This window comes from Ahaetulla prasina, chromosome 4 (genome assembly GCF_028640845.1).
Source record: "Ahaetulla prasina isolate Xishuangbanna chromosome 4, ASM2864084v1, whole genome shotgun sequence".
Taxonomy (NCBI): Eukaryota; Metazoa; Chordata; class Lepidosauria; order Squamata; family Colubridae; genus Ahaetulla; species Ahaetulla prasina.
Window position 1 is genome coordinate 127,630,829 of NC_080542.1, and position 12,797 is coordinate 127,643,625.

The following is a 12,797-nucleotide window of genomic DNA, read 5'->3' on the forward strand; positions in this document are numbered from 1 at the left end:
GAGCTGCTGATTGAAAAACTCTAAAGAAAAAGAAGCATTACAAACCTGCACCAAATGGCCATGCAGAAGAGAACTATATCTCTCTATATGGGGTATATGGGTCCTAAAGGCAGCCAGGCAAGCAGCAAAAAGCTTGGAAAGGTTTGCAGTCTCTCAATAGCCAGGTGATTGGGACAGGAAACTCTGAAGATACCCGCCACTTGTTTATTGTTTGTTTGTTTGTTTATTTTATTTGTCACAACATTATATATAAGCATAAGCATGAAATAACTATATGATATATAAGCATATATATAAGCATAAGCATGAAATAACTATAAGAATTGGATACAATCAAAGGGAACATTAGGACAGGAACGGTAGGCATGCTGGTGCTCTTATGCACGCCCCTTACAGACCTCTTAGGAATGGGGTGAGGTCAATGGTAGATAATTTTTGGTTACAGCTTTGGGGATTTTGGGAAGAGACCACAGAGTCAGGTAGTGCATTCCAGGCATTAACAACTCTGTTACTGAAGTCATATTTTCTACAATCAAGATTGGAGCGGTTCACATTAAGCTTAAATCTATTGTGTGCTCATGTATTGTTGCGATTGAAGCTGAAGTAGTCTTCAACAGGAAGGACATTGTGGACGTTGTAACAGATGATTCTATGAGTTAAGGTCAGGTCACTTCTGCAAGGAACTGTCAGAGCCCTGAAAATGGCGGCTACATCCTGGAGGAATGGGGAGCACTGTGGGGGTCTCATCAGGGCAGGATGGGGGAGCGGAAATAAAGAGATGGGGAGGGTGTTGCAGTGGCCCTATGGTTGTAAGGGCAAATGACTGCAAGGGCTCTGGTTGTATGAGGCTTTTTTTATGGGACGGGGGGAGGTCATAACTTCAATCAGCTGTTAAATGACTGGTCTTATGTCAAGGATACTGTACTATTTACTCATAGAATTCTTTGCCTTTTTTTCAGTGATAAATTGAGATACTGAGGTAAATAAAACGACGCCAATATGTTCAGCGTAGACGACCTTCTGATTTCTCATGGATACAAGCCATCTAAATCTCCTACCAATTCATCTGGAGCTACTGGAGGTCAGCATGAAGATACTGGTAGGCAGTCTGGTCAGGCAACCAAGAATGGTTTGCCAATCCATCCTGGAGCCATACCCAAGACTAATAAAGCAAGAAGATATCTAAATGACAACGAGAACAAGCTTGCCGTTCGAGGGAAGCCAAGGAACACCAACCATGAATATTTCTCAGATCCAGGCAATGTGCAAGGAGGGTGAGTATTTTTTTAATTTGTTCAACTGTTTGTCAAACAATGTTGAAGTGCAGACACCAGGAGATTTAATTGTGTTGAAAGCATCATAAGAGGAAGTAATGTGTACTTCAACGGGTTGAACGCACTACATTTATCACAATGAAAAAAAGTGTGGCCAGGTGATCTGGGTCCCTACCTCTTTAATATTAAAAATTTAGGCAAGGTTAATAAGCACTGTTATGTTTTTGCATGTATTTGGACAGTTCTCCAGATATCTTCAAGAAACTCTGAAGAAAAACACAGCCAACTTTGCAGTATTTTAATTGTTATGTTTGTAATCCTATTTGGACCACAGTTTGCAGCCTTTACAAAAAATGGAGTATGTCCTCTCCATTTTGCTCTGTATGTAACCAAAATATTTAATTAAATATGAAAAAGAAAAAAATATATATGAAAAAGTCCTCAAGAATTTCACAAATAGCTTCTCGGAATTGGTGAGTGTTCTTGCCTCGACTGCAAAATTATTTTTTCAGCACTGTGAAAGCTCTGAATGGTCTCTTCAGAAGGCAATTGCTAAGTGAGGTCTACTTATACTTTCTTCTGGTTATGGAATCACGAGAACTGCCTTGTGCAGTGACCATTCAAAGTTAGATGGTGCTGAAAAAATAACTTTGCAACCAAGGCATGCAGTTATGCCTTTCACAGCATCTTTCTCTGAATCGCATGTTTGCCATTACAGTCCTATGCCTGATCCACATTTTTCTTCCCTATTTAGATATTGTCTAAAGAGATGATCTCTTTAAACAATTTCTCCTGTCCCTGACTCTTTTCTCTGCCTCACCCCAGAATGTAGCAGTTGCAGAGGAAGGGATTACCAAAGAGTAAGCAGGCACACAATGAGGAATATGCCAGGCTGTTTCTGTAGTATTGTGAAACATTAATTCCTTGTTAATCATTGCAGCACTGGAATGGGTATTTCAAAGGGTATAAAAAAGGAAAGCCTAGTCGTGGTCATTTCTCACTTAGCGACTGGTCTCAATTGTGGTTGCTAAACAAGGACTACCTCAATTATAAGGGATTCCGTATAATTCCGAATATTTCTTAGTACCATTTTATTTTAGCTTCAGGATTTACAGGACCATAACTCCTCTGTGAAATCAAAGAACAAATCTTTTCTTTGTGGATTAAGATTTTTTTCTTGTGATTTAGGATGGTCTTAAATTTCCAGAAAGAAAAGCATGTTCGTTTACATGTAAAATAAATAATATAAAATCAAGTTGTGACTGGCTTCTAAATTGAGGTGTCAAAGAAGCTCTAATCTTTTTATATACTTTTAAATCTAAATTTTAGACTATTTCTATTTTTTAATCATTTACCTTGGGCATCAGTCAATAAAAGATCCTGCTACCTTATCAGTTAAATTTAGTAGTTTATTGTTGAGGGTGGGGGAGACTGTTTTGGAAATGTAAAAAGTTGATTTAAGCGAAGAAAACAAAAAAATGCCCCAGAGACATATTAATATAGAAATCTACATGATGTTATTAAAAGCAGGAAGTCTCAAACTGAATTTCACTAAAGCAAATATGAGCCACTCCTGGAGGTCCTGTTTAAGCCAATGGCCTTGTCATCACTTTATAAAATGTGTTGTTGTAACTTCATGCTTGCCGGCAGCTAGATACAAATGCACTTTTGAACTGAAACATCCTACACACGAAAGATTGGAGAAATATTATGTGATTGTTCTGTTGTAGCTACTTAACTAATAACAAAGTTGTGGCTCATATTTGTTTTAAAAAACTAATGCAGAAAATGCAGATTAGTCTCAGTGAGAGCCAAAAAGATTAGCCCTGATCTCTTCTCTGCTTGCTTTCACTGCAATTTTTGTGGGGGTGGGGTGGAGTGTTAAATATGAAAAATATTTTATGCAAAATTTACCCAATTTAGAAAAGGCTCATAATTTTGAAGAAAAACCTCATTTAAAATTATTATAAGACATTTGCAGAGAACATGCTTGATGTGTAATATATATTGTGTCTGAGGGAATTGTTGAATGAGTGATTCATTCGCACAATCACAGTAAATTGGGAGGGCAGCGGTTGAAAATTGATGGAAATATAACTGCAACTACCCTGCTGAAATATTTGGCTAAGTTTTAAAAAATTAGCTGTTTACTTGGTAAATTTAATCCTTTGTTTCTGCTTGAAGGAGGAAAGGAAATGTTTATGTTATATGTTAAAAAAGGAGTTTGATACATAGACAATGGGGGATCAGTATTTGTATTATATACTCAGGTACACACAATTTTTTTTTAATCTTCTGGAAAGTATGACTTGTGATAGACATATGCATTCACACACAATATCTTCAACACTGATTTTATTAAAAATTGCCAATGCTAGGAAGATAACATGTGAAAGAGAATGGTGGGTTTGGGTTGGTTTCTTTCCTTATTTTTGTTTTTAGAGATTAAATTGTCTTAAGATTTTAAATTAACATCTTCCTTCTAGGTAAATATGCAATATTATCTTGCTTGCCAGCATATACTCCAAAGTGAGAGGAAGAATTGTCTTCTAGTTTATACAAAATTTATTTCACACTATCTGAGATTTTGGTTCTGTTGATTTCCTGCATTGCCTTAAACTCCTGTTACAGCTATCAAAAAACTGTGAGGAAAAATGTTTTTTCCAGGGGTCATTGGAAGGTCAAGTTAATGAATAAAGACTAAGTATTTAACTGCGTACACTGAAAATACTGAATACTGTCATAATTCAGGGAATCTAACTGCACAGGTTCCCACAGATGTATACCTTCTCATGTATCTCCATTTTTGCTAAAGTGTTCTGACCTCTTTTTTTATTGTGTACCTTCAATTTGCCACAACTTAAAAATTGGACATGGTTGCATGTCCCCAGTTGATATTTTACTATTGCAAAAGAGCATAAAATTTACTGGATGGCAGGCTGTCCTGAAAAGAGGAATATGTATAGTTAAAAAAAAACAATTTGTATTTTAAAATCTGTTCCAGGTTCACAACTGTAACGCTTATTAATTTTAAGAAGCTTTATCGGGGCGGGGGGATGTCTATGTGGTAGAATGTAACACAGCAGTTTCCTGTCATGTATACATTATGCTGAAGAAAGAAAAGCATATTGATTGCAAAATATAGTTACAATCCAAACTCTTTCGTGGTTTGTTGTGAAAAGATCTGTTTTTCAGAAACATGAGGAAAGTAAGTTGAATGTCTCATGATTGTGGCTGTTTCAGATTCTTTACTAACTTAGATCCAGAGAAAAAAAAACATTTACAAAAATCTCTTCACTGGTACTTCCTTTCATTTGCAGGCTTTATGACCAATCACTAAGTAGGTCTTCGCCCTCCAAGAAAGAGAAAGATTTTGCCTCCTGGAAACGACAATGCCATGATTTCAGCGTATATGATTATCCTGGCAAAGTAGACAATGAAATAAGAGGAATGGGTGCAACCTGTGCCCTGTTTGACAATGAGAACAAAGTTCAGTGGGAAAATGAAGAAAGATTAGAAAATCTGAGGAGTAACAAACAGGAGGCCATGAAACCTCCTGGTGACTACAGAAGGCAAAGTTTAAAGATGGAAACTTGGAAACAACCAAGTGCATTTGGGCGACGTGAGCATGATACAGATAATAAAAAAAGGCTGCTTCAAGATGTGTATTCAGGAAGAGAAAACATTGCGGCTTCCCATGTTAAGAATAAACCACAATCTTTCCCAGGATTTTTTTCATCAGAAAATTCTAACTTTGCTGAAATTCCTGCCGTAGCCAGTAGTAAAGAGCATATAGTAAAGCCTGAGCTGGAATCTTTGAAATACTTTGAACCAGCAACTAGGCAACCAGTAACTAGGCCCAAGTATGGCAGACCCCTGAAGCCGCCACCTTATGAATATCATCAACAGAGTAGGGGCATTATAGAAACCAATCCACCACAGGACGAACAGCAAAAAAGAAAAACTACTTTCTATGTGACTAAAGTCGATGAACCAGATCAAGATTCAACCTTAGGACCCCCCTTGTATGTGCCCCCACCATCTTACAAATCTGGTCAGCAAAGTAAAAATGATATGTCCAAAGAAGTGCCTGATTACAGTGAGTGCTTTCCCAAGGACGTGCAAACTATAGATCAGGATATTTCTATTAGTTCCGGGTCTTCGGTTAATCAGCTACAAGAAGATGAAGAATCAATTTCGAATAGTGAAACACAGGTGAGATGTCAGGAGAAACAACAGTCTTCTGTTCAATATATTCCTTTCGATGACCCTCGAATACGGCACATTAAAGTAATACATCCACCTGACCATCATCAGATGGAGGATCAAGCAGAAGATGCAAATAACAGTAGTGTCTTCCATAAAAATTATGTGGATCAGGAGTTCAATGATGTAGAAGTTGATTTATCAGACTCAATAAACCCTGCTCTAAAAAGCAACCAGGTCTCTGGTAGAAGCAAATGGTTGGTTGAAACCAGTGACGATCTGGATAGTGGTGCCTTGTCCACCCAAAGAGGCTCTTATGACACAGGCAAGAATCTGAACTCTTCATATCTCAAAGCAAGGTCATCTGCTCAAAGCCCAGGTGCAACAGAACTCTCCTCTGAGATTTTTACGAAAGTGAAAACCTTTGAACCTGGAACTGAGATTCAAGGCAAAAACAATCTGAAGAAAAAAACAAGTGAAGCTATGTTTTGCTTGGTGTATGTCCCACCTCAATCTGAACTGAACATGGCAGGTGTTGATAGGAATAACAATGCAATACAGGGTTCCGCTGAACTTTATGAAAATGACAGCAATAGAGATCTGAAAGAACAGAGTTTCCTAAGTACGTCTTCTACTGATTTAGAGCTCGAAGCCCTTACAGGAAACATGCTCAATAAAAATGTGTTAGAGAAACAAGATTTTCAGAGACCAGAGTTCAAACAAATGAATTATTTCAGCTGCAAGCAGCCTCCAAAGCACAAAGGGCTCGAGTATTCTGGCTCATTGCCATGCACTAGGTATAAGGACCAAGAAACACAAACCTGTTTCATAGAAGAACCCCAAATTCAGCAGCCACTCCAAGGGCCGCAGCATGGATCACAACTTAGGAAATCAAATACACTGACCAATGGCCACTTCTTAAAGTATGGGTCATCTACTACAGAACCTGCACCGAGTAGATTACCTATTAGTAACAGGAAAGATAGACCAATTCCTCCCCCTAGGAAAACTCAGTTTAACAAGCCCAGCAAACCTGAGTCTCCTAGGACTGTGGTCAGCTCCAAAACAAGCCAGAATGAGTTGTGTGCTACATCCACAGGGCTTCCTGGGCAGAAAAATGAACCCAGTTTTGCCCACAAGGAAGAAAGGAAATCACCTTGTAGTGTCAAAGAAGCCTTTGGGCAATTTCTCTTGAAGCCTGTAAGCAGAAGGCCTTGGGATGCAATAAGTGAACTGGAAAGCTTTAATAAGGAAATACAAAACCAAGACGAAAGTAGTGAGGATGATAAAGAAAATGACCAGAGGCAAGATAGAGAAGGAGATAAAAAAGTGGAAAAGGCAGAGGGAAAAGCATGTAGAGTGGATGAAGTCAGCCAAGACCATATATGTAGTGCAGAGGCGAAAAAAGTAAAACCAGCCACTTCTCTGTTTAAAAATGGGACCAATAAAAGTAAATCCAAAAGTGAAAGCGGTTCTAAAATCCCAGAGACAAGAGTTGTACTTGGTGATCTTAGGAATGTTAGATCAGAGGCGCGAGAAATGGATAAATCAGTTAAAGAAAAAAAGGGAAATGATCTAAATCAAAGACAGGATAATGCAAGAAAGATTATTAAACAGGCTATCAGTCTGCATCCAATGAAATCAAATGTTTCGGGTCGTTGGGAGAGTGGAAATTCTAAACCACTCAACCGCATTAACTCTGGGGAAGGAAGTGTTGAAAAGGATAAGGAGTTTGATAAGATGAACAAAATAGCAAGCAGGAATACCCCTGCTTCAAAAACAGCATCTGTAGCCCCATTATCTTTTAAAAAAAGGAACCAGGGGCGCTCTGAGCCAAATTTGAGATCTGCTGGCCTGGATGTCAATGAAGGAACAAACATTCCAGGTTCTTCTACAAAGAAGATTTTGTCAAATGAATCCCTTCGCACAAGAGCCTCTAGGATCCTGGGCATAGAGGTAGCTGTGGAATCTCTAACAGCTGATAACAAAACTCTTCCTGATGGTGGAGCCAATAAAATGGCACAGAGCCGTAAATTGTCAGACAAAAAGATACCAAGGGCTGAAATGAAAATAAATGTGGCTTCTTCCAAAGGAAAGCCAAAAAGTGGCTGGTCGAAAAGCACTTTGATTGGAGAAAACAACTTTGGATCAGTGAAGAACCAGTGTAGTGGTGAAGAAAAGTTGGCACGTGAACAATATTTTCTTGACAAACATCAAGAAGACCATGCTCCCACTCTTGAATCTGCTGTGCTTCCCCTTGCTGGAAGAAAATCGCTCGCCTCAAACATAGAAAAGAAAACTAAAAGCATTTCAAAGGTAACTGTGCCCAGACAAGGCAAAGTGGCCTCTGCTGTAAGCCGAGCAGCTATGGATCGCATAGCGCGGATGAAAGAAGTTGATTCAGTTTCTCGTATGAGACGTCTCACTATAAAGAATGCTGAGGACAGAGACGAAGAGAGGCAATTAAAGGAAACAGAAAGGAAAGGAAATGATTCCGCCGTTGTCAGCACTGAATTGCCCCGCAAACTGTCCCAAGGCAGTTGCGTTTCCAAGCGTATAATCTCACTGGATGAAAATGAACATCTAGGCCATACAAATGCAAAGAAAAATGGAAAAGATTTACCTAGCTCAGGTAAGATACAAGTTTCTTCAGGATTTGTATGGTGAGCGCATTATTGGGAGATGCATACATATTTTCCCAGAAGGGTCTTAAAAAGAAAATGTAATTTCCTGTTTGAGTCTTGGGTCTGAATTCTGCAGTTGCATTTTCATTTTTGGCAAGCAAACAGGAGATAGTCAATAGTTAGATAGGTACCCTATCAAATAAATCAGCTGTTTTGGGTTTGGGCTTTTTTTTTTTTTTTTTACAGATATACACCATTATAAATACCCTAGAGTGGAAGATGCTGTAATTCTGAAGGAATTTGCTATCTTCCTTTCCACATGCTCAGTCTTATGTTTTTAAACTCAAATAACTTCCTAGTTTTGCCTGCAATGTTCACCCATCATGCTTTCCAGAAAGGAATAGAGAGAAGAAATGTTTGGATCATCTAGGGCTTCATTTAAAGTAAAAACAGTTGCCCCACATTCTGAATGTGAGATCTCATAAAAATCAGGTTCTCCATTTTCATATTTTTGTTGAGCTGTTAGTTGCCCTTCAGACTCTGTGTAAATTCTTAAAAAGCTGAAGGTTCTGTTAGAACCATTCTTCCAAATGGTTCCATATAATTTTGATTATTTTTATTATTGCTTATTTCATATTGTTTATTCCAACAGTGGCTCCATGTTACTTTTGAGCAGGGGAATCAGTTTATTTAGCTTAGTTCTTTTATTTATTTAGTGTGTAAGAATTGCTTTAATCTGATCTTCCATCATTCCTAGCGAGATGACTAAACATCACAGAGAAGATGGGAGGTGGAAACTTAGCATTCCTGGCAGACAACAGATTGGGGAGGATGCCTTAGAAACGTTGTTGTGTATTAGCCAGATATTCCATTTGGGGTTTGAACAAAGGTGAGGGATTCCAGTTACATGAGGGAGGCGAGATTGAGAGCAAGATTCAAAGGTGTGCTCCAAACAAAATGTTTTAATGAAATGTGCTTTAATTAATTTTCTTACGTCTTTACAGTCTGTTAGGTAACAAATAATCATATATAATCTAAAGTATGGGGTGAGTTTTTCTCTCTCTCCCAATGATGATCCTGTTACAAAGACATATTTTTAAGGAATGACTTCTAAGGTAACTATAAAAAGTAGCTATAATTTTAGAATGAGACAGTTGGCTTCCAGAAAAGCCACAACACAGAGATTGTGTCTATTTACACAGTGTGGTGTGTTTTAAGAATTCTCTGGATCCTTTAAATAATTTTTTATTCTGCTATCCTTATCAGCAGACAAACTTTAATTAATATTTCTTTGTTGACATTCCTTAGTGGTAAAATAAAAAGCATATATTTATTTTGTCAACAAAATGCTTTAGTATAAATTTCTACGATTTTAATTTTTTTTCCATGCTCGCAATGGCTCTCTAATACAAATAGAATATAGAAGCATAAGAAATAATAAAAATCTTATATAGATAATTGTTATGAATTGCTAGTACTAATAATCATGCTCGCTTCCTATTTTACAGAGGCCTATGATCCGAGCCAGGTTGAAAGGGTGTGATACAAAAAGAGCTGGATTTCAAGAGATTTCAAATCTTTGTGAGGCATTTTGCTAAGTGGCACCATGTGGAAATATCCTTAAGCCTCAATGTTTAGAGAGTGTTACCTGCTAGAGGAGGAAAACAAGTCTTTATAGAGAATGTATGCTTTCTGAAACTTTTATGGAAGAGTGTGTGTATATATGCACGCACACAAAGATCTCTTAATCTGGAACCATCTGTTTTTCAAAGCATTAAGATTTAATGCCTCTACTTGGCATGGATTGGCCATTTTTAAACTGAATTGAATAGTGTTCAGTCAGAATGGTAAATAGAATTTGGGAGGGGCTCAGGGAAAGGGTTGCTTATTTCTCTGTAAAAAATGTAAACAGGAGAGATTAAGAAAATTATTTTTGAAAAAAGAATGTGAATTTCTAAGTTAAATATCCAAACTTCTGAACTCTCAGCCTTGTTGAACATTGGCCATAAAATGGGTTGCAAGAGAACCACTGGTGCCTTTTCAGTTCAAGGGGATGCCTGACAACAGGACTGAATGCCGACTGACCAACTGTGAAATCAATTGGGACTTGGTCTGAAACGGCTTTGAGTGGAATTTCTTCCTTCTTGCATGTCAAGACTATGCAGACAAATGGCACCCTTGGAAGAGGTGAACCCAAAATATGGCAGATCATTTTGCCGCCTCTGACCTCTGATCAAGTCAAACCAGCATCAACTCCACTTTGACTGCTGTTCTACCCTCGCTGTTGTGTAGTTCATTCTGTTTCCTTTTTCTCTTTGTAGTTTGGGCACCACCAACTCACTTGTTTGTTACAGCACACATCCTTTTCTAATCTAAGCAACCTTTTTGCAAAATGTGATGTAATTTTCTATAATGTAGGCGGTCTACCAGTTCTTGGTAAGGTCTTCCCCTCCCCTCCCTTCTGCTCTTCTTATGTGAGTTTTTCAAAGAAACTACATAAGAAGAATTTATTTGTGCATCTTCTACACATTCCACATTAGCTTCTATCTACAGCTGCCATGCTGTGTACATAATATTCGATCCTGTGTATAAACAGTCTTACAAAGGAGGTACCTAAATCTAGACAGGCTTAATTTTCTTATTGCTTGGATTGGTCCAAGGATGTTGGTGGTGTTGGTTCAACTGATCACTTTCTACCCAGTTAATTGCCAAAAATTAAAAAGATCAGTTTAATATATTTGCATCCTTAAGTATGTAAATTTTGTTTCTAGTGATGCAAATACTGAAGCCTTGTGCTACAAATGTACCCATTTATAGAAATAGGAGTCCTTTGCCACTATTTAATTCTTGGAGAAAATCTGGGACCATCTCTATGAAATAACAAGGGATAACACTTGTTTTCACTTGCTTTTATGGCAACTCTAGCAATAAGCAACAAAAGAATATATAATTTCAATCATTGATGCTCAGTGCCATTTATATGTTGATGTGATTTGTGCCTATATTTGAAACTCTTAAGCCAAATTTATAAGCACCCATCTTGGTACAGAAACTCAAACAATTGCCTTGCCTTTATGTTTGAATGTTGTATTTATACCTGTTTTGTTTAATGGCAATACGTATAGGATCCATATTTGTAAGCACACAAAGAGTTATTTTTGTCACTTAAAAACACTTTATGTTGGATTTAGGGCAAACTTTATTCATTTCTCCAGGAGTAATAAGCAATTTAAATTACTCAATGTTTATGTATCTGTTATTCTTTTTATTTGCTAATATACTTCTGGAAATAGTATCCTACCTTCTTGTTTTGTGTCTTTTTGTTATTCTATCAAAACCATATTACCTATTAAGTATTTCAGATTAATGGGTACACACAGAGATAGATATGCACACATTCACACACAAAGAACTTTTTGTTATTTGGCAAAATAGCCTGCTTTTTCCCCCCAGCAGCTATAATCCCTTATTTATAGCCTCTGCTATTAGAAACTTATCTAATATTTAAAATTTATTATACATTAAGCAAAGTAATGTATAGTTTCTTACTTAGAAACTTTCTTCCAAAGGTTTCTTTGGAAGATTTCTTCCATATTCTATTTTGTATTTCCAGCAATTAAAAGATACCAGTTTTTTTGCTTCTAACCAGATTTTACCTGGTTAAAAAAAGATTGTTCAGTAAAAGGATTCCAGATATTTTTTTTTTGATCCTTTGGAAACAGTCATTCAGGTGCTAAGTGTTAAGTGGGTACACAAGGTATATTCACAAACATTTTTCAGCTTGAATCCAATGCGCTGTTTTTCAGCATGCTGGTTAGAGAATTTTGGGAGCAGAAGTCCACACATCTTAAAGTTGTTGATGTTGGGAAATACTCATCTAATGATTTTACTGGGGACAGGAAATTCCCAACGGAGTTATAGATAGTCCTCGCATAATGACTGGTCACTTTATATATATACAAAGGCCTCAGAATGGGTGTTTTTCGGCCTACAAAGCAACCCTGGTTATTGAAAAGAGTTGTGTTCCCCCCACCCCACCCCATAGTCATATGAATGCATGTCAGATGGGTTAACTTTACAACTGGTTGCAGCATTCTGCAGTCATGTGATGGCGACTTATGTCTTTGACTAGTTTCTGCAAAAAAACACCTATTCAAACAAATGGGTTCACTTAATGACTGTCATATTTACTTAATCATCACTGTGAAAAAACTGAAAAATTACTTCCCATCAACAAGTGTATCTTGATTTATGATTACAACAACTTATGATTACTTCTGGGGTCAATGAAAATCATAAATTGTCTGTACAAGAACACATCTCCTTGTTTATTTTAAGTAGCCCAAAACCAAATAAATCAAGTTACTGAAAATAAGTTACAAAATAAACTTTTTGAACAGTCAGTTGATCAGAGAAGTAACTAATTCTAATCACTGAGCAATTCTGCATTAATGCTAAGGCCCACTCCTTAAAAACCACTAAAAATATTTGCAATTGTGATGTACTGTGGTACAGACTAATTAAAGGAAGCATCCATCAGAGGGTCATCAGACATAATTTGAGGAAGAAAGTACTCTTTGCCCTTCACTGACTTTAATTGATACTGTTTATGCATTTAAAACATTCTTATAGGATTTATTTATGTTCATATTAACTGCCCATTTCTCCCAGAAAGGGAGAATAAGTTGCAATC

The 12,797-nt window shown here is 37.2% G+C and overlaps 1 protein-coding gene across 2 annotated transcripts in view; it reads left to right on the top strand.

Moving 5' to 3' along the window:
- JCAD (junctional cadherin 5 associated) overlaps window positions 1-11,404 on the top strand; it is a 50,990-nt gene extending 39,586 nt beyond the window's left edge. For both annotated transcript variants that reach the window (XM_058184325.1, XM_058184326.1), the window contains exons 2-4: window positions 960-1,274; window positions 4,595-8,112; window positions 9,613-11,404. In XM_058184325.1, coding sequence (XP_058040308.1) covers window positions 1,000-1,274; window positions 4,595-8,112; window positions 9,613-9,647 — 3,828 coding nt within the window. In that variant the 5' untranslated portion in view covers window positions 960-999 and the 3' untranslated portion in view covers window positions 9,648-11,404. The remainder of the gene's footprint in view (window positions 1-959; window positions 1,275-4,594; window positions 8,113-9,612) is intronic.
- Window positions 11,405-12,797: the final 1,393 nt, after the last annotated feature.